Source organism: Rhinopithecus roxellana, chromosome 1 (assembly GCF_007565055.1).
Source record: "Rhinopithecus roxellana isolate Shanxi Qingling chromosome 1, ASM756505v1, whole genome shotgun sequence".
NCBI classification, from domain to species: Eukaryota; Metazoa; Chordata; class Mammalia; order Primates; family Cercopithecidae; genus Rhinopithecus; species Rhinopithecus roxellana.
Window position 1 is genome coordinate 53049885 of NC_044549.1, and position 26706 is coordinate 53076590.

Consider the following 26706-nt stretch of genomic DNA (forward strand, 5'->3'; position numbering starts at 1 on the left):
TAAGTTTGGGGACGAGGAAGAGCAGCCCCAGGTCCATGTGTGGGGACCCTTGGGAGAAGAACTGCCAGGGGCTCTGGTGAACAAACGCAGAGCCCATTGCTGCCTTACTGAAGTCCCTTCGCCCCCAATACACACAGATTTGGGCAGGAGGTCTCAGGAAAACAGGGTGGCTGCCTGGTCTGCGAGGTCCGGAGCCAGCAGGCGAGAAGGCCCTGCGGGGAGCTCTAGGCCTGAGCTGGAGGTTCTGGTGCTTGTGCTGCCCACAAAGTAGAGTGAGGGAAGAAAGGCTTCCCAGATCCCAGCCTCGGGTCTCTTATCGGCCCCACGGGCTTTCTAAGCTCCACTCACAACCCAAAAAATGGAAACTTTCTGCTTACAGTTGTGGAAGTGAGGTCATTTCTTGGATGACGTTCAGTAACAGGGTGAGAGAAAAAACAGACTCTGGCCTGGGATTGGAAAAGTCATTTTGATCTGCTCCCCTCAAGCCCCCCTCAGCTCTTCTCCTCCACCCAGCCTGCTGGGACCACCCAAAGCCAGGCGGCATGCATGGGCATGCAAGGCCTTATGTGGCCCTGAGCCAGTCTCCCTGGTGCAGGCTGCAGCCTTCAATTTGTTGGATGTCTGTTTGGCATTGTTTCAGTTCTGCGCCTGCGGCTGCCTGCTCTCCTTGACAGACCCCTCGATCCTCGAGTGCAAGGACCTCCATGCCTCCCATTCCACCTCCAGGTGTGACGTGATGCCCAGCATGTAGTGGGCATCTGGGACCATACAGGCAGGTGTAGCGCTTTGCCTGGCTCCTAGCCCCACATCACATGCCCATGCCACCCCAGCACCCCAAGAGGCCTGGCTTCACGGAGAAGCCAATTCCTTATCTTGGCCGCAGGAATGTGTTCATTGTCCACTCAGGAGCAAGGTGCAGGGAGCGGCCCTCAGGGCCCTCCTTGGGCACGGGTGCCTCAGAAATTCAGGAGGTCTGTGTGTCCCATGGAAGCACCCGGGGTTCACCCCATCCCCTCCCTGCATGTAGCCCAGCCCTCACAGGAATGAGCCGTGCAGCCCAGACAAGCCATCAGGAATGGCGGTGCTCATGAGGGAAAGCCAGCTCCGGAGCCTGGAGGCCTCTTGAGTATGTGTTGAGTCTCTTCTCTGGGCCACAATTTGCCCATCTGTAGAGCAAGGGAGCTTGGGGGCTTTACAAACTGTAAATCCCTTCCCAGAATGCAGCTGAGTGTCTTTCCAGCCCAGCTACCCCTGTGCTTGGCATGTGCCAGCCCTTGGCCTCTGTCTCCGGGGCTCACCACAGTCATAGGTCCCAGCACTATGCCATTTAATAGACGAGGAAACCGAGGAAGTGCATGGGCTCAGGGCTTATTCTGGGTCACCCAGCTACCAAGGGGCATAGCCCAGATTAGAACTCAGGCACCTGGCGTCGAAGCCTGCTTCTCAGTGCAGCAGACCCCACAGGTCTCCCTGAAACTCAGTGACGCCTCTGGCCACCAGAGCTGCCTGGTTGGTGCTGTGGAAAGGAAATGAGTCCAGCAGCCTGTGGGCCTTGCTGGAATCTTTAGCCTGTCTCTTGACCTGTGCATACTTCTTCCAGGGTCTCCAAATGGGTTTCATTAGATGGCATACCTCAAAAATGCGTCAGGGCCAGGGGCTTCTGTGACCCAAGACACTGGGACACTCAGCATAGTGTATCTCACTGCCTTTTAAAGTTTCTTGAGGCTCTGCCTGGTGGATCATCTGAGGTCAGGAGTTCAAAACCAGCCTGGCCAACATGGTGAAACTCCATCTCTACTAAAAATACAAAAATTAGCTGGGCGTGGTGGTGTCTGTAATCCCAGCTACTCAGGAGGTTGAGGCAGGAGGATCGTCTGAACCCAGGAGGCAGAGATTGCAGTGAACTGAGATCATGCCATTGCACTCCAGCCTGGGTGACAGAGCGAGACTCTGTCTCAAAAAAAAACAAAAACAAACAAACAAACAAAAAAACGGGTCTGAGAGGAAAAACATGGTTGCACTCATTTTAACTTGGTGCTTCTCTATCCAATTTGACCTCGGGACTCATATTTTGCATAAGCCCACCAGCATCCCTCAGCAGTTGCTTTGACCAACTTTGGGACCTTCCCAGGTTGCATAGCTGCTTGGCTAGGAAGTGGGAAGGAGTTTGGTAGATGTCTCACTGTGCCCACATGCAGGGCTGTTCTCATTCTCCTCTCCCACCCCCAGGTGGAGATGCTAGAACGAAAGTATGGGGGGCGCCTGGTAACTCGCCATGCGGCCCGCATCATCCAGACAGCGTTTCGCCAGTACCAGATGAACAAGAACTTCGAGCGCTTGCGCAGCTCCATGTCAGAGAACCGCATGTCGCGCCGGATCGTGCTGTCCAACATGAGGATGCAGTTCTCCTTTGAGGGGCCTGAGAAAGTGCACAGCTCCTACTTCGAGGGGAAGCAGGTCTCAGTGACTAACGACGGCTCCCAGCTGGGAGCCCTGGTGCCCCCTGAGTGTGGTGACCTCAGTGAGCCGACTACCCTCAAGTCTCCGGCCCCCTCCAGCGACTTTGCGGACGCCATCACTGAGCTGGAGGACGCCTTCTCTAGGCAAGTGAAATCACTGGCCGAGTCCATCGACGATGCCCTCAACTGCCGCAGCCTGCACACTGAGGAGGCACCAGCCCTGGATGCGGCACGGGCCCGGGACACCGAGCCCCAGACAGCCCTGCACAGCATGGACCACCGCAAACTGGACGAGATGACGGCCTCGTACAGCGATGTCACCCTGTACATCGATGAGGAGGAGCTGTCTCCCCCTCTGCCCCTCTCGCAGGCAGGGGACCGCCCGTCCAGCACCGAGTCAGACCTGCGGCTGCGGGCTGGGGGCGCAGCCCCAGACTACTGGGCCCTGGCCCACAAAGAGGACAAGGCCGACACGGACACGAGCTGCCGGAGCACGCCGTCGCTGGAGCGGCAGGAGCAGCGGCTGCGGGTGGAGCATCTCCCGCTGCTCACCATCGAGCCACCCAGCGACAGCTCTGTGGACCTCAGTGACCGCTCAGAGCGGGGCTCACTCAAGAGGCAGAGTGCCTATGAGCGCAGCCTCGGCGGGCAGCAGGGCAGCCCCAAGCATGGTCCCCACAGCGGCCCCCCAAAGAGCCTCCCCCGGGAGGAACCTGAGTTGCGGCCCCGGCCCCCCAGGCCCCTAGACAGCCACTTGGCCATCAATGGCTCAGCCAACCGGCAGAGCAAGTCTGAGTCGGACTACTCAGATGGCGACAATGACAGCATCAACAGCACATCCAACTCCAACGACACCATCAACTGCAGCTCCGAGTCATCGTCCCGTGACAGCCTGCGGGAGCAGACGCTCAGCAAGCAGACCTACCACAAGGAGGCCCGCAACAGCTGGGACTCGCCCGCCTTTAGCAACGATGTCATCCGCAAGAGGCACTACCGCATTGGCCTGAACCTCTTCAACAAGTGAGTACCATTGGTGACCCTGCAGGGTAGGCGGCCATGGCTTGCTGGGCCTCGGCAGGTGGGCATGGCTGGATCCTTCCAAGCACAGAGCTTGAGGTCCAGCGTGGCCTGTGAGCATAGGAAGCTGCCGTGCAAGGTTGGTGGCTAGGATGCTGCCAACCTGTGCACTGAGGATCCAGCCCTTCCTGGAGCTGCTGTTTGGGACAGCAACACAGACAGGCTGAGCAGGGGCAGAATGGGAGCTTTCTGTGCTGAAGCAACTTGAGTCCCAGGCTCTTCCATCCCATCACTCCCGAGTCCACCATAGCAAGTGGATGGGCCATGCCCTGCCCAGCTTTGGATGTCAGGCTTAGGGGTGATGTGGGACACAAAGGACTTTGAGCAGGGGTATGACTGGTTGTGTCATTGGGGGCAGGAGCAGACAGGCGAGACCCAGGGCTATGTCTTGTGGGGGACGCAGACCAGACCTGGGCCATGTCTGGGGGTAGGAGTGCTCAGGGGCAGTTGGCCAGACCCAGAACCGTGTCCTGGAGGGAAGGAACTCAGACAGACGCAGGCCAGACCCATGGCTGTGTCTGGGGGTCTTGGGGAGCTGCATGAGTTGGGTTCATGGAGTGACTACTCCCCGAGGGGGTCCTGGAAAGGTGCCATCGACCATCCTGACAGCAGATCCAAGGAGCGATGGGTATTTAAAGCAGACTATTCTTAGCACAGCTAAAAATAGCAAGAGGAAGGGGAGGAGGGCTGAGCACTTGGCCTGAGTAATGTGCAGGCTCCTGTCCAACCTGAGATTTCTCGTTATTTCCACTCCCTGGGCCACTGGGATTTGGCCTCATCAGATGCTGGCCTGGGACCAACTCCCCTGGGCTGGTGGTTCCTGACACACATCCGGAGAGCCAGGGGCAGACGACAGTTTTCCCAGAAGGTCAAACTAGGGTGGTGAATGGCGCAGTGGGACCTGGCCATCTCAAAGCCAGTGTCGAGCTGCCTCCCTGTTCTGTCTGCCCCCTGTTCTCTCTACTCCTAAACTGGGGGATAGCCATTCCTGAGACACATGGAAGCACTATCTTGGGGTGTCAGAGAGGCCTGTCTCAGGAAGAGCCTCTGGGGAATGGTGCATTCGTTTGGGGCCAGCCAGGGGCAGTGGCTTACTGGTTTGCTCAGCTAAGAACTAAGAGTCTTGGACATCTCACATCTACCAGGATGGAGTCTTGGACATCTCACATCTACCAGGATGCTCTCTTCTGTGCTTCTGATCTGCCTGTGGCTTGCTGCAGAGTACGGCTGCTCTCACTGCTGCACAGGCTACGGCCGGAGCAATGCGCTGGACAGGGGAGGGTTGCGTCCTACTGGCCCACCTCACACGGTCCCTGAAGTCTGTCCCCACTGCTCCTGGGCACAGCCCAGCTCCAGGATCATCTCTCAACCCAGGCCCATGTCCCGTAGAGGGGAGGCTGGGATAACCAGGGGCCCCTGCAGAGTGGACAGGTGGAGACCAGCAGTGGGGAGACAGGAAACCAGGAAAAACCACTTTCCTCAACCAGCCAGCTTTGGTCTGTGTAGATTCTTTCTTATTCAGTTAACTTTTAATTCTCTGTGTAGCACGTGAACACATTCTTCACAGAAAATGCTTGCCTTGCAGCTCAGGATAACATCCTCTTGGACTCAGCATGTTGCAGTCTCTCCTTCCAGATTTTTTTCCTGTGCATTTGTGTGCACTCCTGGGAAATCTAGACAGCCATGGTTAAGAACACAGCTTGGGGCCCGGCTGTCTGGCTTTAAATCCTGGCTGTCCCCCGTCCTATCTGTATATCCTTGGGCAGCAAAGCCCCCCGTCCCACAGTGGCCACATCTGTGAAATGGGCTAATGCCAGGGGCACCCTCCTCCCAGGGTGGTGAGGGTGAAGCGTTGGTCCGTGTGAAGTGCTGAGAGCAGGACGTGGCACAGGATAGGGCCTTACTATGTATTAGCTGCTACTGTTGGATCCTTGCTGACATCAGTCGGGGCCTGGGACTGTGACATTGTCTTATGAGGGTATCGCTGGGCTCTGCACACAGGCTGCTTTGCGCCTGTGTGCTGCTGAGTGTAGTCCCCACTGTGGCTATAGGTTATTTGGCCAGTTGCTTCTAGCTTTTCACAACTAGCACTAGTGTGACAGTGGTTGTGATACTTATACACACGCCTGGGAGGCCCCCTGATCAGATGGCTGGAAGTGGAATTGCTGGGTCTTGGCACGTTTTTAATTGAAGTAGGAACTGCCCTTTCCCTTCCCTTTCTCTGGCCTTGCACCTGTGTACCACCTCCACTTCTCTCCCTGCGGGGTGGTATGTCCCGGCCTTTGCCCAGCCTCCAGCACAGCTCTCAGTTTCCACCCCTTCCCAGCAATGAAGCAGTGAGCATTCCTGGCACAGGCCTCTGTCTGGAGGGATGCCCCCTTAAAGGGAATCATGTACCAAAGTGGGAGAGCCAGCAGCAGGCAGGGAGGAAGAACAGAAACGAAGCCTGAGAAAGTGGTGTGGGTTGGCAGTGAGGGCATCCCCGGGGCTGCCGAGGTCTACCAGGCATCCAGATGTTCCTCTGGGCATCTGCTGCTTACTCTCACCCGGCCCAGCTGACAGCCACACAGCTGATCTGGCTGGCGGTGCTGTGGGAGGGCGGGGGTGCAGGAGCCAGAGGCAGGAGGATTTCAGCCCTGGCTCTGCCACCTATCAGCTGCGGGACCTGGGGCGACTCCCTGAACTCTCTGAGTCTCACTGCCTGCACCTGGAAAATGTTTGTGCAGTGGATGGCAGCTGTTGTGGTCAGCGAGAGCTTCTGTGTCCAGAGTGAGTGCCAAGGGAAGGGAGCTTCCAGGGCTGGGCTTTAGGAAGACCCAAACAGGCATTTTGATGGGCCAAGCAGTCAAATAACAAGAATGGCTAATCCTTCTATGTGCTGACGGTGCACCAGGCGCGTTTCCCAGGGCCTGTCGTGCGCTAATGCACGTTTCCCTGTGCAGTGGGTGAGCTGAGTCTCGCACAGTTGGTAGGCGACTAGGGACGTCACACCCTGGCCACTTGGCTCCTGAACACATCCTCTTAAAATCTGTGGTGTAGGAACTGCTACCACAGGTATACCCCTGGACTCCCTACCTCCTCACTGGATGACAGATCTGTAAACTGGGTCCAGGAGGCAGAGCCACACCATTTGTGGGAGGCCATGCAGCCCTGCAGCACGTGGAGCTGGGGCAGGTGCCCAGCAGGGACGTCACTGAGTCTATCACCTCTGCATTAGAACCCCACCCCAGCGTCTCCTGCTCCTATACCTGGTACACGCCCTCAGGGGTACATGCCTGGCTATGTCCACTTCCTCTCTGTCACATTCTTCTCTGAAATGAGCCCAGGTGACCATGTCACAGGTGAGCCACCCCAGACCTCTCCCGCCTCTGCAAGAGCATCCTTGGCCCCAGAGCTGCTTCGTGATGACACGGGCACCCTCAAAAAGGAGTGAGAAGCTTGTCTTTGAGGAACATGTATGCAGGGCCTGGGTGGCCACCTGGTGTTACAGTGTGGTTGGACTGCTTGGCTAGGAGCTTTTCACAGGGGCCCCTGAGGCCCTTCCAGCACAGGGCCCTGTACCTGGAGCCAGCCCCCTTTTGTGGACCTGGCCTCCCCTACACTCGGTGCCCAGCCCCTGGGTCCCAGCAGCCTCGGGTCCCATCCACCTGCTGGAGCTACTGCAGGAGGGAGGCAGAGGATGCTGTCGCTGGGATCCTGCAGGTAGCGTGACTGTTTCACCCTTCCAGTGCACCCACAGGGGGCCATTCCCCTCCACCTGTGGGAACAGGGCTCAGAGAGTGCCCCTGATCTGCATGCTCTAGCTCTGTGCTCCTTGTGTTTAACGTGTCTGCTGTCGTTGATAAAAATAGCAGTGAGCAGAGCCGGCCTGTGCAGAGCCTGGACCAAGTGCCAGGCCCCATGCTGAACACCTTCCGCCTGTTGTCTCACTGAATCCCCACAGCCATCCTGGGAAGCGTAGGTGCAGGCAGCCAGGCTGAGAGCCCAGGCCCAAGCTCAAGGCCACACACCAGAAGTGCTGGCCCAGAGCATGTGCAGTGCTGCTCCCGTAGCCTGCGGTGCTGATGGTGTAAAGGATGGGCTCTCTTAGGAGCACTTTGAGCTGGGTCTTTGGAGGTTGGGACCCCACTCCCCTAGACACGGGCCACTGTGGCCTGTGGCCCTTGATGCTACCCACAGCCCAGGATCCTGAGCTCTAGCCTGGGTCTGAGATGGCTGGTGCTGAGCCTCAGAGAAGACAGCGCCAAGGGAAACTCTGCAGGGGGTGCTGGCCACACTTCAAAGGGTGATTCTCATGCCTTCTCTCTGGGATCGATACCAGGGAAGCCACTTGGGTTCACGCTACTGGAAAGTGCGGTTCTAAAAGTAAGAGCTGGATGGAGCAGGCAGCCTCCGGAGGTGGCGAGCTTGCTGGCCCGGGCAGTGTGGGAAAGGCTGGAAGTGGCACCTCTCTGCAGGACCCCGGGGGGACTGGAGTCTGGGTTGCTGCATTGGAAGGGCATTTCCAGGTATGCAGGGACTCTCCGAATGTTGAATTTGGTGAGTCTGTCTTCACCCGCACAAGCAGTTACCAGCTGGGCTCAGACCTCTGACCACAGAGATCCTTGGGCACTCCAAACCCTGCGTTGGGCTCTGCGTTAATCATGGCCTTCTCTGTTTCATGTGACAGGAACTCTATCAAACTGGGTTAAGCAAAGAGGCTTTACTGGTTTATGGACCTGAAAAGTCCCGGGTATTTCTTGGCTCCATCTGCCTCAGGGTTGGCCCTGCCCGTTGCCAGATCCTCCCTGACCCAGGACAGGAGGACCATCCGAGGACCCCAGGCCTGTAGTCTGATCTCAACCCCAGTAGGAGGAAGAGAGATTCTCCTCCCCTCGTCGGCTCCTTCTGGCTCTCGTGCTTCTCCCTGAACCACTTACTTGGGCAAGCAGGATGCAGGGCTCTATGACTGGCCTGGAGCAGAGAGTAGAATCTGCCCACTGGCTCTTAGGGCCTGAGCTGGAGGGTACGCTGGGAAACCTGGAGGCTGAAGCTAGGTGCTTGGGCATCCATCCACTTCCACGTCTCTTAGGCATCCTGAACAGTTAAAAAGGACTGCAGCCAGGCACAGTGGCACATCCCTGTGGTCCCAGCTGCTTGAGAGGCTGAGGCAAGAGGATCACTTGAAACTAGGAGTTTGAGGCCAGTCTAGGCAACATAGTGAAACCCATGTCTTAGAGAGAGAGAACCCTTTTCTGGATCCTGCACACCCCTGCTGGGAAAATATCAGGGTAAGCACTCAGTGCTTGGCTTCAGCAGGTACGTGTTCCCCACATGCAATCCACAGCCTTGCAGCAGCTCTTCCTCAGAGCCTCACACAGCTCTCTCTCGTCCCACCAGCAGCTCAGCTTGCAGCTGAAAGACGAGAGATGTGTGTGCAGGAAGTGACTGGTGCCGTCTGTGCTCACCTGTCACACTTGAATCTGAACCAGCATCTGATGTGAGGAAAAGCTGGCTCAGCCAGCTTTAGAGGAGGCAGCTAAGGCCAGACCTGGGAGCACATAGCAGGGATGGAGTCAGAAGCCTCCGACAACACTGCCTGCTGGGGCATTTTAGGGGGCAGCAGGGCCAGGGGTACACAGGTGGGTCAGGTATAGATGGTGAGAATGTTACAGGCAGCACCTGTTAATGCTGGATCCTTACAGGGTAGAACCAAGAAGAGCTAAAGAAAGAGTAACGGGTGTACACAGAGGGACTGTGGGGATGAGTCACTGCAGAGTTGGACAGAGTGGATTTTCAGCAGCAGGAAGGGCATCTGGAGGGTAGAGGGAATTTTTAGGGACTTCTGGGGCAGAAGCATGAATTATAAGTCGCAGCACCCTTCATCTTGCTGGAGCCAGTTTTTTGACCCTTCTATGCCCCCATTTTGTTACCTTTCAAGATTTTTGCATTGGCCGTTCCCTCCACCAGGGACCTGCCCAGGCCCAATGCCATCTCGTCAGGGCGGGCTTTCCTACCCGTCCTTCTGCCCCTTCCAGCTGAAGTCGGTGCCATCCCAGCTTTCTGTGGCATCACCTTGGGTGGATTCTTCCAGCCCAGGCCTCTTCTTCCAGCTGTGAAGCCTGAAATGGTTTCTGAGGCCTGAGGTATGGTGCTTTACGAGTACGAACTCATGGATTCTTCACAGTAACTCTGTTGTGTGAACTGTTGTCATCCCCATTATACAGAGACAGAGAGGCTAAGTTACTCACCCTGGGTTGCCCAGCCAGAAGTGGAGCTGAGACGGAAGTACGGGCTTCTTGGCTCTCCCAGCCATGCCCCTGATGCTTGTGCTGTAGCATATTCTTAGAGTTTATCTCCTTCTGTATCCCTCTCTTAACTAGAAAGCATGTTTTTTGAGGATGGGGACCATAACTGTGCTAGCATAGCACCTGGCCAGGGTAGGTGCTTGATAAATGTTTGTGGAATGAATGAAGGAGGTGGGTGTCCATAGGGGACCGCACAGCTTCCCCCTTGAAGTGACACAGACCCCTCAGCTCACAGTTCAGTGGCTGAAGCATGTCCTGCAGCCCACTCCCCAGGGCAGGCGGGAAAGTAAAGTCCTGTTGCGAGAGGAGGCGGTGGGGGTCCGAGGCCACACTAATGGGCCACCTTTGGCCTGTGTGATGCTTGGCAGACCTCGTGGAGCTCTGTGAGGTGGGGCGCAGGTGGATGGAGAACTCGCCACCCAGCAGGGCCACTAAGGACAGATTGGGGAAGGAAGGGCTTCATTACACAGGCTAGGAGTAGGGGAGGGTAGCAAGGTCTAGGTAGCAGGTTTCTGCGATATCGCCCTTGAGGCCTGCCGGGTGGAATCCATTCCCTGCACTAGGTTCAGGCTAAAAGCTGATGCCATCCTGGACCCACTGCTCCTTGTCCTTCTTGTTCCTACCACCACTGTCCCCACCTCGGCCACCCCCCACCCAGATCCATCAGCAAATATCGACACCTCTGCCCTCAGACTGTGTCCTCGACCCATTCCCCTCGCACCTCTGCTGCAGCATGGCTGGGTGCCCACAGGAGCCCCTCACTCAGCTGCCAGCTGGGCCCTGGTCCGCGACCTCCTCAGCATGGCATCGCCCATGTGGACTTAGGACCCCCATCACCCCCCTCTTCACAGCACGCCGGGGCTTCTCAGCCCACTCGGGAGAAAGCCAGACCCCTCTCCATGGCCTGCAGCACAGTGTGGTCTGCCTGCCGGCCCACTGCCCCCTTTGCCTTCCCCCGGGGTCCCTATGCTCAACCCTGGAATAGTCTCTCCGATCTCCCCACCCACCTCAGGGCCTTTGTCCTCACTGTCACCTCTTCCCAGAAAATTGCCTGATCCCTCAGTCTCTGTCCCTGCCCCCTGCCCAGACTAGGCCTCTCAGCTGTACCCACAGGGGCCCATGGCTTACTCCCAGCCAGTGTTCACCAAGAGGTGCCTGGCCCAGCAGACACATGGTGCTCACCTAATCCTGAAGAGCTCACATGCCCACTTCCCACAGCGCCTTCCTCTCTTCCCTCTGTGCTCTGAGCATCTCCAGGGCTAAGGAGCCTTGTCCTGGAAGTCCCTGGATGTGGCACATCAACACCAGAGAGTGGATGGAGGCAAGAAAAAAAAAGAGCAGCTGCTGCCCAGGGAAGTGACAAGGCGGGACCCAGCTGGGCCTGGACCTGGTCACTGCAGCAGTGGCCTGGAGGGACCAGACAGCCTGGGCGGAGTCAGAGCATGCACCTGTGTGAGGAAGGGACCAGGCAGCAGGGGGTGGGGATAGCCCAGCCCAGCTCCCGTAGTCACTGCCCTGGGGGCCAGGGAGCAAAGGCCCAGGGATGCCAGAAGGTCTGATTTTTCAGAAGCCAGAAATCCAGATTTTTTGTACACTCTTCCAGTTTTTAAATACTGGCAACTAACTGGAATGCTTTCTGTTAACAGTGTGTAGGCCAAAGAAAACCCAACTGTAGGTGAGCCATGGCAACCCCTCACCAGGAAGCTGAGGGAGGGAGAGAAGGGTGTGGTCTGGGGCTGGCATGGAGCAGGATGGTGAGGACCCAGAATCTGCTCTAGCCATGGCTGTAGAGGCCTGGAGCATTGGAGCAGTTCTTGGTTGGAGACCCCCGAAGCATAGCGAGGCATGTGATCTTGTAAACAGTGAAACGCTGGTCCTTCCGTCCTGGGTCCCTGGGACAGGTAGGAATGGGGCCACTCCATTACCACTTCTGTGCCAGGACCAAGCCAGCTAGTGGCTGCTCCCTGCCACACTCCTGGGGACAAGCTTATGGGTGTGGCCGTCCTAGGGTAAAAATAGCAGGGTCACCTTGCAGCCAGGAGGCTTCCTTTCACTTACACGTGGAAATACAGTGTCCACAGGGCGCTGTTGTCAGCCAGAAGCTGTGCGGTTATGGGGCGGGTGGACACCGGCTTTCATCTCCATTCCCCCCACCCTGGGGACAGAAGAATGCTGACCTCTACCTGCTGGGGCAAGGGGTCAGGCCCAGCCCCCCAGTTAGTGGATGACCCGGCCGATTATACCCCAGCACAGGTTCTGGGTGTGCCATGAGGCAAGGAGGCCCAAGCCACACTGGACCCCTCATGGACTCTTGAGGAAGCACATGTCCCTGTGTCCCCAACCACTTGATAGCTGTCGGTGACTCTGAGGACTTGGGCCAAGGGGACATGGAGGCAGTCTGGCCTGATGGCTCCATACAGCTCCCAGAGTGACCTGGCAAACTCCATAGAGAACCCCATCCTCTGGGGTCACATGTGTGGCCATCTTCAAAGCCCTCTCACACCAGCCTGGGTTTTTTTGTTTTGTTTTTTTGGGGTTTTTTTGAGACAGAGTCTTGCTCTGTCGCGTGGGCTGGAGTGCAGTGGTACAATCTCAGCTCACTGTAACTTATGCCTCACGAGTTCAAATGATTCTCCTGCCTCAGCCTCCCGAGTAGCTGGGATTACAGGCGTGAGCCACCACGCCTGGCTAATTTTGGATTTTTAGTAGAGATGGGATTTCACCATGTTGGCCAAGCTGGTCTGGAACTCCCGACCTCAGGTGATCAACCTACTTCAGCTTCCCAAAGTGCTGGAATTACAGGTGTGAGCCACCACGCCTGGCCCAATCTCTCTCCTTTGACCACCAGGACCACCCTGCCAGGTCAGCCAAGCAAGAGACCTACCACAAGATGGGCAGGACATCTGAGGCCCGAAGGGAGAAGGGGCCTGCCAGGGCTCACACGGCCGGCCCCTCACACACCCCTCACACGTGCCGGAGTGCCGCAGGGAGGCAGGGCCTGCTCCCAGGGTTGGTGTGAGCGGCACTGGTCAGTGCCGTGTCCCCACAGCCTGCCTGGCCCTACAGACACCTGGCCAGGTGCAGAGCAGGAGTGCTCTGGCCTGGCACTAGGCCCCATCAGCCCACGACACACGTGCACCATGCACATCCCTGCTCAGGCCTGGTTCTGCACACACCTTAGGCACCGAGAGGCTTGAATCAGTGGAATGATCCATGCTCTGGGGGTCCAGTCTCCAGTGGACACACTCAGCCGTGCAGGGCCAGCCCTGCCACTGGCACTGTGACCTCCAGCTAGAAACGCTGCCTCTCTGCACCTTCATCATTACTGAGTGCGTCATCGCAGGCATCTGACTACTTCCTCAGTGTTTACAACAGGGGAAGCCAGGACCCCTGAAAGGTCGTATGGCTGTCAGGCTCCCGAGTCTGGGCTCCTGCGCACCGCAGGTAACCAGAGTGCTGACCTCCCGGAGTGGGAATTGAATGAATTAGTGTGCACAGGGCGCCTCAACAGCGGCGGCACAGAGCAGTTGCTCCCCGCACGTGCTGTGGTTGCTGTTCTTTATTACCCGTTGGCAGACAGAGGGTTCCAGTCTGCTCAGAAGAGCAGCCTGGCACGGCGGCTTTCACGCTGAGGGGAGCAGGGATTTGGGCCAGACAGGGAACCCGGTTCTGAATGTGTGTGCAGGCGTTTGGGGCCAGTACCGGGCAGCCGAGAAGGGGCTGCAGGCAGGGCAGGGGAGTGATGGTCCATCTCCAGCACTCACAGAAGCACCCCTGCAGCCAGCCCAGCCCATTCTTTGTACAAGGTCTGGGCGAGTCTAGGTGAAGGCGTTTGTACCAGGTCCCCCACATTTGGGTTTGGGACAGGGCAGGATGCCTGGAGCCCAGGGTCTTCCGGTGCCAGCCTGGGCTCTTGAGTTCCCACCCAGGCAGGAGATGGAACTAAACACCCCTGAATGCCTACAGGGATGAGGGCCGGTACAGGTGGGCAAGGAGGGAGAATGTCGACTGTCCACTGAGCGGAGATCCCCTCCAGGTGCCTGGCTGGCAGCCGGGCAGCTGGTGCTGAGTGTGCCTCTCATCCTACCCCAGGAAGCCTGAGAAGGGAGTCCAGTACCTCATCGAGCGTGGCTTTGTGCCCGACACGCCCGTCGGGGTAGCCCATTTCCTGCTGCAGCGCAAGGGCCTCAGCCGGCAGATGATCGGCGAGTTCCTGGGCAACCGGCAGAAGCAGTTCAACCGCGACGTGCTTGAGTGAGTTCTGCGGCGGGGGTGGGACTTGATTCCACACACGCCCTCACGCACCCTGTGTTACGCATGGGCACACACAGGGTCAGGCCCACCCTACTTGCCGGGACATGTGCTGGGCACCCCCTTCTCTCTAACTCCTAGACACACACATGCAGATACCCTACATCTGTACAGCATGCAGGTGGGCACCTGCCCTCCAACGCAGCATCCCACATGTGGACCCCACTGCCTGTCTGCCCACCTTCTGGCATGTACCTTCGGCCCCTCCTCCCTTCTGTCCCTAAGCACGGTTTATCCAACCTGGCACCAAGCATCACAGCCCTCAGTGACCCATGTTCCTGCAGCCTCTCATGGCAGGGCTGGCAGGAGCAGGCAGCTGGAGGTCAGGGCACTTTCCCCTGGCCTGGCTATCGTCCTCCTACATGGACTGCGTGCCGTATCTGTTCCTGACTCACCCCTGGGGAGAGCGGTCAGGAGCTGGATCAAGTGACCTGCCTCCCTGTGGGCGGCCCATGCCACACTCTGTCCCGCCTTATTCTCCTGGCTGGGATATTTGGGCTGTGCGTCCTACCCCCACCTCCTGATTCCATAGCTCCCCCCAGCTTAGAGAACTGGTGAGTACAACACTGTTAGCTACTTGAAACCCTTCTGAAAAATGGGTTCCCAACTCCCTGAGCCAGAAGGGTGGGCCAGGAAGAGCATTCAGAGCAGGGTGAAGTGTTGGCCATCCAGAGACAGTCCCTTCTAGCTGCCCAGCCCTGCCCATGTGCAGCCGAGGGGACCAGCGAGGGCTGGGGAGCAGGTGCCCGGGAACAGCACCCCCTGGAGCACGAGGCCTCACGTTCCCCGGGGCTGGCCAGTGTGCCTGCGGTCTCTGCTGCTTCCCTAGGAGGCAGCGGGTGCCATCGCCCCTTTTGTCTCATGGGTGGGGAAACCAAGGCTCAGAGTGGGAGGGGCTGGCCTGGGCACACACCCCCACATACACGGACTCACACACACAGGCACTCATGTAGTCCCGCCCCACACCCAGGAGGCTAAATGTGGCCAGCACATGGCAGGCACCAGCAGAATGTCTGTGTCCTTGGTCAGGCCAAGCATGCACAGGCCGGGCATCTTTCTCCCTGCTCAGCACCTGGAGAAGCCTGCTGTATTGTTAGGATGGCTACTGCCCTCTCCCCTCTTTGAAGCAAGCATGAGGAAAGGTCCGAGGAAAGCCCATGAGCTCCTTGGTGAATGCCCAGCTCCATCCCCCATCCCCTGCAGCCATTCCCCGCTCCAAACCGGTTCCTGGTCCTTAGGAAATCCGCATATTGTTCTCCTCATTCAGAAAATAGCAGTGGCCTCAGGAAGTGGCTGGCTCCCCCGGGCCACCACACCAGGCATCTACAGGGCCGCTGCTCCTGCTGCTCAGCAAATCCTCCTGCCTGCTCCCTGCTTGCCCTCTCCCCACTGCTCCGAAGCCACCTCCAAGGCTGTTGCCCCAGGAGGCCTTGAGCACTCAGAGGAGGGTGGGAGCAGCTGCATCGCCCCATGTGGGGATGGCCCTGGGAGAGGGGTCAGGCCCTGTATGGCCAGGCCTCTGCCCCATGGTAGTGACTGCAACGTCATTAGGGAGCTAGGCCAGAAGCTCGAGCCTGCCCCAGGGCTCCTGGTGCAGACCCCATCTTCTCTGTTCTGGGGTCACCATAGGAGGGACTGGAAGGGTGTGCCGGGGTAGAGCCATGGGAAGAATGTATAGACCATTCATCAGCTGCCCCTCTAGGCACTCCCCCACAGATGAGGGTGCATGGCCCTTTCAAGTCCCTGGAAAAGCACCTGCAAAACCCAGCCCACCACCCCGATACTCTCCCCACAAGGGCTTATTCTGAAAGTCAACACCCTGGGCACCTTTCTTCACTGTGAAAATGGCAGTGAACTCCCCGACCCCATGCAGAAGGAGAGGAGACTCACCGTAGCGTCCACTGTGTGCCTGGTGAGGGCTATGCTTAAAAATGCTTGTCTCGGCCGGGCGCGGTGGCTCATGCCTGTAATCCCAGCAGTTTGGGAGGCCAAGGCAGGCAGATCATGAGGTCAGGAGATCGAGACCATCCTGGCTAACATGGTGAAACCCCATCTCTATAAAAATACAAAAAATTAGCCGGGCATGGTGGTGGGCGCCTGAAGTCCTAGCTACTGGGGAGGCTGAGGCAGGAGAATGGCGTGAACCTGGGAGGCGGAGCTTGCAGTGAGCCGAGATCGCGCCACTGCACTTTAGCCTGGGCGACGAACGAGACTCCATCTCAAAAAAAAAAATTGCTTGTCTGTTGGGAAAGGCTTTGATCCAGATAACCATATGCTCTGCCCCACTGGGAAAACTGCCCACATAAATATAGGCACACACGCTTCCCTACAGTTCCAGGGTCTTCACAGCTCCCCAGAAGCCTTTTTGCTGCATTCTGAGGGCTCTTGGCTGATTGGTTGGAGTCCGGCAGGGGCCCTCCCTACCAGGAGGCAGCCCATTCCCTGGGCTCCAGGCACCACCACCTGGGTGTGGGCTGGGCATGTCACACCTGCAAGGGGTGCTCATGCGGGGCTGTCTGTCTCTATTCCAGCTGCGTGGTGGATGAGATGGACTTCTCTACCATGGAGCTGGACGAGGCCCTCAGGAAATTCCAGGCGCACATCCGTGTCCAAGGGGAGGCTCAGAAAGTGGAGCGGCTCATCGAGGCGTTCAGGTGGGGCCCAGGCTGGCTGGGGGTGCTGCATCGAGGGAGGATGGTGTCCCCACCTTCAGGGCCCGAAGATGGACCAAAGACTGCATCCCCACCATCCCTAGACAGGGCCAGGTGTCCCTGAATGTTGCTTTGGGGGTGACTGTAGTGGCCCAGTCTACGTTCCAGGCACTATGTCGGGCTCCTTTCAGCCATTGTGAGGTGGTGGGGGTGGAGGAGACTGTACCGATTATTCTGATTGTGAAGATGAGGAAACTGAAGTTGAAAGAGGTTATGATTGCGACTGCTAGGATTCTGTCTGTTCAAATCGGGATTCTGAATGCTCTTCCTCCAATTCCCCCCGAGCTCTGCATTCATCCCCAAGTCCATCTATCTAGTCATTCATTTGCTCATTCACAAGGAGGGGCACAGTGACTCAGAGCACAAGCCAGACAGCCAGAAGCCTGGTTCAGTCACCGACTCCACCACTTACTGGTTGTGTGGCCCTGTGCTGGTTTCTTAACTTCTCCATGCCTCATTTCTTCACCTGTGAAGTTGAATAACAATAGCACGTATCCTAGAAAGGGGTGCAAGGATGAACCGACACAGGACATGTGGGCACACTTTGACCAGCTCCTGACACAACAGTGAGCTCGAGGTCACTACACAGTCATCCATTCTGGGACCACGTGCAGACTGGCTCTGTAGGAGCCTGCATGTTCGATGCTGGGTGTGGGTAGCACAGGTCAGCTGCTGACCCAGCCCTCTGGGCTCCACACTGGTGTTGGGGCCAGGAGGATTGAGGACACAGAGGGAGGACAACCCCAGGGCCCTGGCGGGAGGCAGCATGCACCTGCTTCCTTCCAGGACGGCTTCCTGGAGGAGAGGGCACTAAGCTGGCCTCCTGAGCCTCAGTCCCGGTACTTTGCCTGGCTCCTCTACTCCTCTACTCTGTCCCTGCCTCTTGTCACCTGTCCCTCCATGAGGTCAGCAGTGGAGGGGCCCCTGGAGTGGCAGTGGGAGCGGCAAGCGGGCTGATTCCAACGCAGGGGGCTGTTCTTGTCCACAGCTGTTGAACCTGAGGCCCCTCAGTAGCCATGGCTGAGACAAGGTGGGGTGTTGCTCCCTCTGAGCTGGTGTGGAGGTGGCCTGGGCTGCTTTCTCCTCAGGGTCCCGGAGGACAGGCCTGACACCCACTGTAACGTCCCCATTGCAGGCAGCGGGAAGAGGGGCCCAGCCTTACAGGCACTCACATCACATCTGTTCACATCTCATGGGCCGAACATGGTGGTGTGGCTACTCTGAGCTCCTGGGAGCTGGGAAATACAGTCCTCCCCAGGACGGCCGTGTGCCTGGCTATAATCCAGGGTAGGAGGGACTGCAGTAGAGAAAGGAGGGCGAGTGAGTAGTCAGGGCCACCTCCGACAGGCAGGCGTGATCCTTGCTCACCAGAAGCAGGAACTGAGGCTCAGCAGTACGTGACAGCCTCAGCTGGTGAGAGAGGGGCCATGTCACTTGCTGCACCATGGCTCTGACCCCCTCCCTCCTGGCCTGCAGCCAGCGCTACTGCATCTGCAACCCCGGGGTGGTACGGCAGTTCCGGAACCCAGACACCATTTTCATCCTGGCCTTCGCCATCATCCTGCTGAACACCGACATGTACAGCCCCAATGTCAAGCCTGAGCGGAAAATGAAGCTGGAGGACTTCATCAAGAACCTCCGAGGTAAGCTGTCCTGGGCGGTCAGCCAACCACAGACTTGCTTCAGCACCTGCCCCAGCCAGGCCCTCCCCAGGTGTGAGGGCAGACAGGGACATGAGGCAGCCTCCAGCTGGGGAGCTGGGCTCCAGCATCCCGGGTCTGGCATGGAGGGACCTTTGGGGAGCACAGCACAGATGACTGGGAAGAGCACTGCCTTAGAGGAGCCCCTGTGGGACACAGGCTGCATGACACAGGCCAGGGTCTCGAGGTGTTGGGAAACCTTCCTCACGAAGAAGGTGACGCTGTTAGCTTGCCCGTGAAGGATGAAACTAGCCTTTTTCTGTGTGTCTTTACCTAAAAGTAATATATTTTAAAAGGGGATTTGATATCGCTACTGTAAATGGAGAATGAGTAGCATTTGCCAAATGTAGAAAGTAATTATAAAAATAAATACAATGAAAAGAAAGCAATGCTGCTGAGTTCTAGCCAGTGCGGCTTCCCGCTGCTGGCGCTGGAGTACAGACCCAACTACCTGTCCCCTGGGAGGTGGGCATGTGCCGGGAGGTGTGGGTGCAGGGTCTGCGGAAAGCGAGGCCTCCTTGCATGTTCAGAGACGGGAAAGGAGCTAAAAGGCCGTGACATTCCCCCAAGCAGCTCCATGCCAGCCCAGTGTGTCCCTTGTGTGCCCCGAGGTCCTCGGAAGGAAGGAGGAAGGCACTGCATCCTTCAGTCCCTGTGGGAACCCTGGCTGCAAGAGCTGAGGGTGGGTTGAAAGGACAGGAACTGAGGGTTCCTTGGAAAGGGTGTCACTGTTTATAAAAGCAAAGAAGAGCCAGTGTGAATCCAGCCTGGCTCTAAGAGCATGTGGAACTGACAAAGCTGTTCATTCTTAGTTTATTCAACAGTGGTTCTGCCGTCCCTTCTCCTTGGACAGGGTCACTTTCCAGGGAGCAGCTCCAGCTCCACTCCAGGGTCTTTAGGTGCCCTTCCGTTCTCCTGGTGGTGGGTGCCACTGTGGCAGGATCCCCAGGCAGCAGAGACCACAGGGAGATGGCACCTGAGCTAGGCTCTAAGACCTGAGTGGTTCTGCCACCTCCCTTGGGAGGCAGGAAGGGATGCTGAGCAGGCTGGGGCATGGCTCAGAGCTCATGGACAGCCATTCTCTGCACCCAGCAGTCACTGCATGTGGCCTCTTGCAAGGTCTGAGGGTCATTGCAGGCCCCAAGTCCATCAAGTCTGTAGTTCCTGGAAACCAAGGCATCTTGAAGAGCTCCTGAGAGCCACCAGTGGACACTTTGATGGTGCAACAGATGCACTCCCAGGCCCAGGTGTCCAAGCAGCAGCCAGGAGGCCGGGGCCTCCTCTACATCCACCCGGGGCCTCCCTCACCCTGAGCCTCCCTTCTCATGGGGCTGAGCCTGTTTCTGGGATTCACAGACTCCCACGTTACACCTGATGCAGGCTGGCCACTCATCACCTCCAGGAAAGCCAGCTGTGTGCTGCATGCTCTTGGCAGCCCAGGGGAAGTTTGAGGGTCTCTGATTTGTTTTAATTAATTAATTAATTTATTTATCTTTAGAGGTCCCTCTGGCAGCCTAGGGAGAGTGTGAGGGTCTCTGATTGTTTAGACACGGTCTTCCTTTGTCACGCAGGCTGGAGTGCAGTGGTGCAATCATACCTCACTTTCAGCCTTGACGCCCCAGGCTCAAGAGATCGTCCTGCCTCAGCCTGCCAGGTAGCTGGGACCACAGGCGTGGACCGCCATGCCTGGCTAATTTTTAATTTTTATTTTTTCTAGAGGTAGGGTCTCACTATGTTGTCCAGGCTAGTCTTGAACCCCTTGGCCTCAAGCGATCCTCCCACCTTGGCTTCCCAAAGTGCTGCGATTAAAGGCTAGAGCCACCATGCCCGAACAGGTGTTTTATTTCCCTTATTTTAGAACCTCCTGCATGTCATCTGGGATGTGCTGGATGAGAAATAACAGGAGGAACCAGAAACGACTGGCCTAGAGCAGAGAAGGATTGGCGGGGCAGGGCTGCTGAGTCAGGTGGTGGCCTGTCCATACCCCCGTGGCAGCGGCTCTGTGGTTCCTGTCCATGATTGCACCCAGTCCTGCCAGCTGTCTGGATGACAGGGTGGCAGGAGCCTCCCCACTTCCCACGGAAGGGGCTGAGCACCCCATTCCCAAGGAGGGAGCTGCAGGTTCTGTCTCCCAAGCCTGGGCTGTCCCCACCAAGTCACCCCTTTTCAGCCTAGAGCCCAAGGACGTTCTTTCTCATCTTCTCATACTTCAGAAGGGGTGATCAGGGCTCAGAGAAGGCAGGGACCTGCCCAGGGTCACATCAGCCAGGAAATGGCAGAGGCAAGGCAGGTCCCTGGACTCCCGGAACCAGCCTGGTGCTCTGTGCCGAGCGCATGGATAGCCTGTTCTTTTTATAGGGAAATCCTCATCTCCACCCCAACACACATCCTCTCTCGAGTGGGTCACCCCAGTTTGTCTGGTGGGTCCTGCAGCAGGAGAGCCCTGGGGGCTGGAGGACTGTGAAGGAGGAGTAGCTCACCACGGAAGCCAGTCCAGGAATCTTTCCTTGTTATTAAAGTTTTTGAATTTTTTAGTTTATTTTTTAAATGGATATTTACATAGTTTGAAAGCCGGAAAGTAATATGATCCAGCAGTTGTGCTCCTTGATATTTACCCAAATGAACTGAAAACCTAGGCCCACGGAAAAACCTGCACACAGATGCTTATGGAAGCTCTATTCAAAACTGTCAAAACGTGGCAACCACCAGACGTCCTTGAGCAGGTGAAGGGATAAATAAACTGCATGCCTCCAGACAGTGGAATAGTGCTCAGCACGAAAGAGAAGTGAGCTATCGACCATGAAGAGATGTGGAGGAACCTGAAGTATGTAGCACTGAGTGAGAGGCCAGTCTGAGCAGCCTGTGTGTTATGTGAGTCCAACTCCATGACATTCTGGAAAAGGCAAAACTATGAAGACAGGAAAAGGATGAGTGGCTGCCAGGAGCTGGGGGAGGAGGGGTTGGGTATGCGGAAATCAGGATTTTTAGAATGGTGACACTGTTCTGTGTGGTGCTATAATGGTGGATAAGGGTCGTTCTACGTTTGCCCAAACCCGCAGAATCACAACACGCGGAGTGGACCCTAATCTAAAACGTGGACCTCGGGTAACGCTGATGCATCAGCGTGGGCTCATCATTGTGCCAATGGAGCACTCTGGTGAGGATGGCGACAGCGGGGGTGGCTATGAGTGTTGGGGGGTAAATCTGCCTTCTGCTCAGTTTTGCTGAGAACCTAAAACTGCTCTAAAACTAATGTCTATTTAGGGGGAAAAATATACTGGAAGATGCCTAGCAGTTTCCTTCCCACCCTACCCCGCGTGCTCAGGGCATAGCCTCTGCCCCTGAAGGTCCTTGATTTTGGCTTCTCCTGGCCGTGCCCCCTAGTTGTGCTCCGCTCATGCAAGTGCATGTATACAGGAATGGTTTTACCCCCTGCTACTTTGCACCTTGCTTTTTCTCACTTACTAAATCTAAGAGAAATGGCCCATGTGCTTTACTGTGGCCTTCTTCACTGTTCCTGACAGGTGCGTAGTAAGTAGTCTGTTGTGCTGATGTGGAATGATTGGTGAGCACTCCCCTGTTAATGGGTACACGGGTTACTTCCAGCCTTTTGCCATTTGGAAACAGTGCTGCAATAACCTTGTATGTGTCTCATTTCCCATGGGATAAGTTCCCCAAATGCAGTTAGTGTACCAGAGGGTGCTAGAACTTATCATTTGGGCAGGCATTGCCAGGTTGCCTACCCCGGGTTGGAGCATCTCCTGTCCTGCTAGCCATCTGTGGGAGGTCCGTCTTCCCCAAGCCCTGCAGCCCTTTGGACTGCAGCCTGGCAGAGGGATGAGGCTGGAGCTCACTGCAAAACGAGTTTGCATTTCCCGCATGTACAGGGCTGTTTCTCTGCTCACAGCAGTTTTCAGAGTGGGGAGGAAGAAAGAAGTGGTGTGTGCTTGTGGTTAGGGCAGCCCTGGGTCAGAGCCCGGCCTCCAGTCTCTGCCCGGATGATGTGGGCCAGCAACAGCAGCCACTGCAGCACTCTCACTGCTCAGATGCAGAGCTGGGCACGCCCCAGGCGCCCCTCATTTCCTCATGACAAGTCTGTGTTGTGGGCAACCTGTTTTAGAGGAGGACACCAAGCATGGGTGACGCACTCGCCCATAGTCACACAGCTAGTAAGTGTGAAAGTAGGACGTGGCCCCAGGTCCATCGGAGCCCAAACTCACAAACCCCAGCCTCCCCACACCTCAGCCTCAGTCTTCCCATCTGGGTAGTGGAGATGATTATACCCACTTTGAAGGGCTGTGGTTAGCATGGAGCAGGGTAGCATTTATAAAGCCCTCTGAACATGGCTTAGAGGTGGCTCAGCCCCTGACACCCATCGCCTACTAGTCCGGGTCAGATGTACTGGGCCCATTCCGGTAGGAGGACTGAGGAAATTTGTGTTGACTGAAAATGTCCTGTTGCTGTGGGCCTGCCTGGGAGTTCTTTGGTTCTGTTGGGTCTGGTGGAAGGTTCGCTCCTCTGATATGCTTTAGAAACTGGTAAATCGAGTGAGCCTTGGGCCCACCCTGATATCCAGCTGCATCCCCTGCCCAGGTGTGGACGATGGTGAGGACATTCCCCGGGAGATGCTGATCGGGATCTATGAACGGATCCGTAAGCGAGAGCTGAAGACCAATGAGGACCATGTATCCCAGGTGCAGAAGGTGGAGAAGCTCATTGTGGGGAAGAAACCGGTATGTCATGGGCCCTGGTACGTGGTGGGCCCCAGCACCACCTGGGCGGTGCTGCCTGCCAGGCCTTCTCACTCCCACCCACCCCACTCCGTGTGGTCCCTTCCAGCAGGGCTGGTGAATTCTGCCAGCCAGGGCTTGGGGTTTTTTCAAGTGGCTCCTGTCATATTTGGGAATAACAGCTATTGGCTCTGCATTACAATCGGAAGAGAGCTGAGGCGCTTAATAGTCCAGCAGGCCAGGGTTGTGCAGTGGCTGAGTTCTGGGCCCCTGAGACTGGTGGGCTTTCCTGGGTGGTCCAGGAGTCCCCTGGGACCCCTCAGAGATCTCTGCCAGAGCAGGTGCCCAACATACTGGCTGGGTGGAGCCCAAGGGGAGGTGTAGGGAGGGGGCACTTGCAGCATTGGCCTGGGCGTGGCTTTGAAACATGAACACCCTTTTGTTGGTTTCACATTCTCCCGTAGATCGGATCCCTGCATCCTGGGCTCGGCTGTGTGAGTATTTCTCTGCTTTTACCTTTGTGGGTAGCCCACTGCACTAGGGAGGTCCAGCATCAGCCAGTCTCCGGCTCCCCAGACTCCCAGAGCCCGAGTGCTGGCTGCTTGAGTTCGTTGCTGGGGCGCTGAGGAATCAGGTGTTCATAATTACCCCAGCCTCCGATCTCTGCAGGCCCTGAGGCTGTGCTGTCAGGGGAGACTCCTGCTGCTTCTTGTCGGTGCCCTGTTGAGGCCAGCCCCCAGACCCTGCGTCTGAAACAGACCCCAGTGTGTCCTCTGAGGCCCTGCCCTGTCCGCTACCTGACCCTGCTCTGTGCTCTATCCCCCACATCCCATGCCCCAGGCTCTCCCAGTGCCCGCCTCCTCACCCCCAGGACCCATCCTCTGCCATAGCTTTGTAGTATGCCCACACACCCCAGGGCACATGCACACAGGGTGACCAGGCCGCTTGCCATGACCCTCCTTGTGGACTGGCTTTGTCCCTCAGTCCTGAAAGCAGCTCTGCCTGCCCTCACCCTCCCCAGCTTCCCCTGCAAGAGACCAGGCCCCTCCCACCTCCAGCCTGTGCTCCCCAACCCTCCCATCCTCTCTCCTTCACACCTTTGCAATCTGAGCACCCCAGACTGGGCCACATTTTCCCCCCTCATCTTAACCCCCTGATGTGCCAAACTCAGGCAGCCCTGGCCTAGAGCACGCCTGACAGAGTCAAGCCCCTGGCCTCAGGGCAGTGATCCCGGGGATCCCACCCCTTTGACCGTCTCCCCCGTCCTGCATGAACCTGGGCACTCCCAGAGCCAAGCCCTGATGGCTCATCCCTCGCCCTAAGGCATCCGGCCTCAAGGGCAGCTGGAGCTATGACCATGTTGAGGGCTCACGTGAGCTGTCAGGGACATGTTCAGGGCAGATGTGGGGAGTGGAGGACAGGGCCAGGGCAGGTGCCACAGAGTGTTGGCTGCTGGCTCAGGATTTTCAGGCATCAGGACAATGGGAATCTTTTATGGGGAGGCTTGGTAGGGTGGGAAAAGTCCTGGGACCTGGAATTGGATCCTGGCTCTGCCACTTCCTGGTTTTGTCATTACTTACCTTCTGCACCTCAGTTTCCTCATCTAGAGTAGATTCTCTCTGTAAAGACTTTTTCAGGGCTTAGTGGCCTCATGTGTATGACCGGCACATTGCAGGGACTCAAAATGTGACTCGCTGTCTAGCCAGAGGCTCCCAGGTGAACTTGATAGTTTAAGAAGCCTGGTACCTGCCCAAAAGAATGGAAGGGGGGTCTCAGCAGAAGCAGGGGCGTGTCCCTAGTGCTTCAGGAGAGCAGACATAAGGGATTTTAAGTAGTGGCTCCTGAGAACAGAGTACGGGAAACTGCCATGAGCCAAAAGACACATCTGCTCTTCACTGTGTGTGAGGGAAGGCATTTTTGAACTCAAGGCTCACGTGCCAGGTTTCTAGCTTGAAGGGCTAGACTTGTCCACTGTGGCTCCCAGGGCTCCTGGAGGAGAGCTGGGCGGCCGTGGCAGGACAGCCTCTCCCCACACAGGTGCTCTCTCTGCCCCACCGTCGACTGGTCTGCTACTGCCGTCTCTTTGAGGTTCCAGACCCAAATAAGCCCCAGAAACTCGGACTACACCAGCGAGAAATCTTCCTGTTCAACGACCTCCTGGTGGTATGTGGCTCACCCACAAGGTGTCATAGCAGGGACCTCAAGCCTGAGCCCAGGGTCCGCATCTGGCTGTCTGCATGGGGGAGATGTGCATGCATGTGGGGGTGCAGAAGGGAGGGTCTGCCTGGTGTCTGTCACACTGATGCACGTGGAGACAGACTTCATTGGCTCATGTACAGGTCCAGAGTGGGATCTTTGGCTTTAGTGCCAGCTCTTTCCAGAGCCTCTGCCAACGTCAGCAGCACTCCTGTGTGCTGTCTGCACCTGTACCTTGTGTGATGCTTCCTTGGGCAGGCCCCTTCCTCAGGCAGGCTCAGTCCAGGAGGGGAATGTGGCCCCAGCAGCTCCAGACCTGATCCTGTCCGCTGAGCAACTGTAGAATTCTCTTCTTAGACTGAGCAGAGGTTGCAGAGTTAGTCCTTGTTGCTGCACATCCCTCCCTAAGCCACTCTGGGCCAGGCAGGTGCAGCGCTTTCTGATTGGCTAGGCCTGGGTCCCAGGCCCCACCTCCTGGAACCCTGAGCTGGTCCCCTCAAGACCTATGGACTGAGGGACACAAAGGCTAGAGGTTTCCCCAAAAGGAAACTGGGAAGCTCTTGCCAGAAAAAAAGGTGACATGGATGCTGGCCAGATGGGGGCAGAAGTGCCCACTGCAGAGAGAAGGGAGAGTTTGTCCTTTGGATTTCTATACCATGCCACGGGCTTTCTTGCCAAAGATGCCCATGTTCTTGATTGGGTATGAAGACTGGCTACCCTTCTCTGACCACTGATGTTGAAATCAGACCTGTAGGTTCAAATCCTTTATGAAGAACTCCTGACCTTGAGCGAATCCCTTCACATCTCTGAGCCTCAGTTTCCTCCTCTGTAAGATGAATCTCTCAGAAGGTGGCAGGGGTCCAGTGAGGTCCTGGACGTAAGACCCTTACATGGTGCTTGGCATGCCCTGGAGACCGGGGAGGTGTGAGCTCCCCTCTCCCCTCCCAGCCCAGCCTTTGGCTGCCACACTGGAAAGTTCCTTTCCTTACTGCAGACCAGGATAGCAGCCAAGGACCGTGGCGGGCCAGCAGGGGTTCAGGGATCATATCACTAGCCCACGGGCCAGTCTCCCTGCTGGCCCACCAGGCATAGCTTCACACTCTAGCTGTTCCCGAGAGAGGAAGCCATGGCTTCTTGTCAAGGTCAGTGCTGCTGAGCACCACCTGTCCATTCTTGCCCCTCAAGGTACCAAGCCTCAGGTGTGTACACCTCACCTGGCTGTGAGAAGGCACTTG

At 57.0% G+C, this 26706-nt stretch overlaps 1 protein-coding gene across 6 annotated transcripts in view; it reads left to right on the forward strand.

The window, feature by feature from the left end:
- The window catches only part of IQSEC1 (IQ motif and Sec7 domain ArfGEF 1), a 128201-nt gene that overhangs the window by 86635 nt on the left and 14860 nt on the right, over window positions 1-26706 (forward strand). For all 6 annotated transcript variants that reach the window (XM_030926894.1, XM_030927127.1, XM_030927019.1 and 3 more), the window contains 7 exons: window positions 2230-3479; window positions 13916-14077; window positions 16666-16788; window positions 18322-18488; window positions 23139-23278; window positions 23740-23769; window positions 25313-25438. In XM_030926894.1, the coding sequence (XP_030782754.1) occupies window positions 2230-3479; window positions 13916-14077; window positions 16666-16788; window positions 18322-18488; window positions 23139-23278; window positions 23740-23769; window positions 25313-25438 (1998 nt within the window). The remainder of the gene's footprint in view (window positions 1-2229; window positions 3480-13915; window positions 14078-16665; window positions 16789-18321; window positions 18489-23138; window positions 23279-23739; window positions 23770-25312; window positions 25439-26706) is intronic.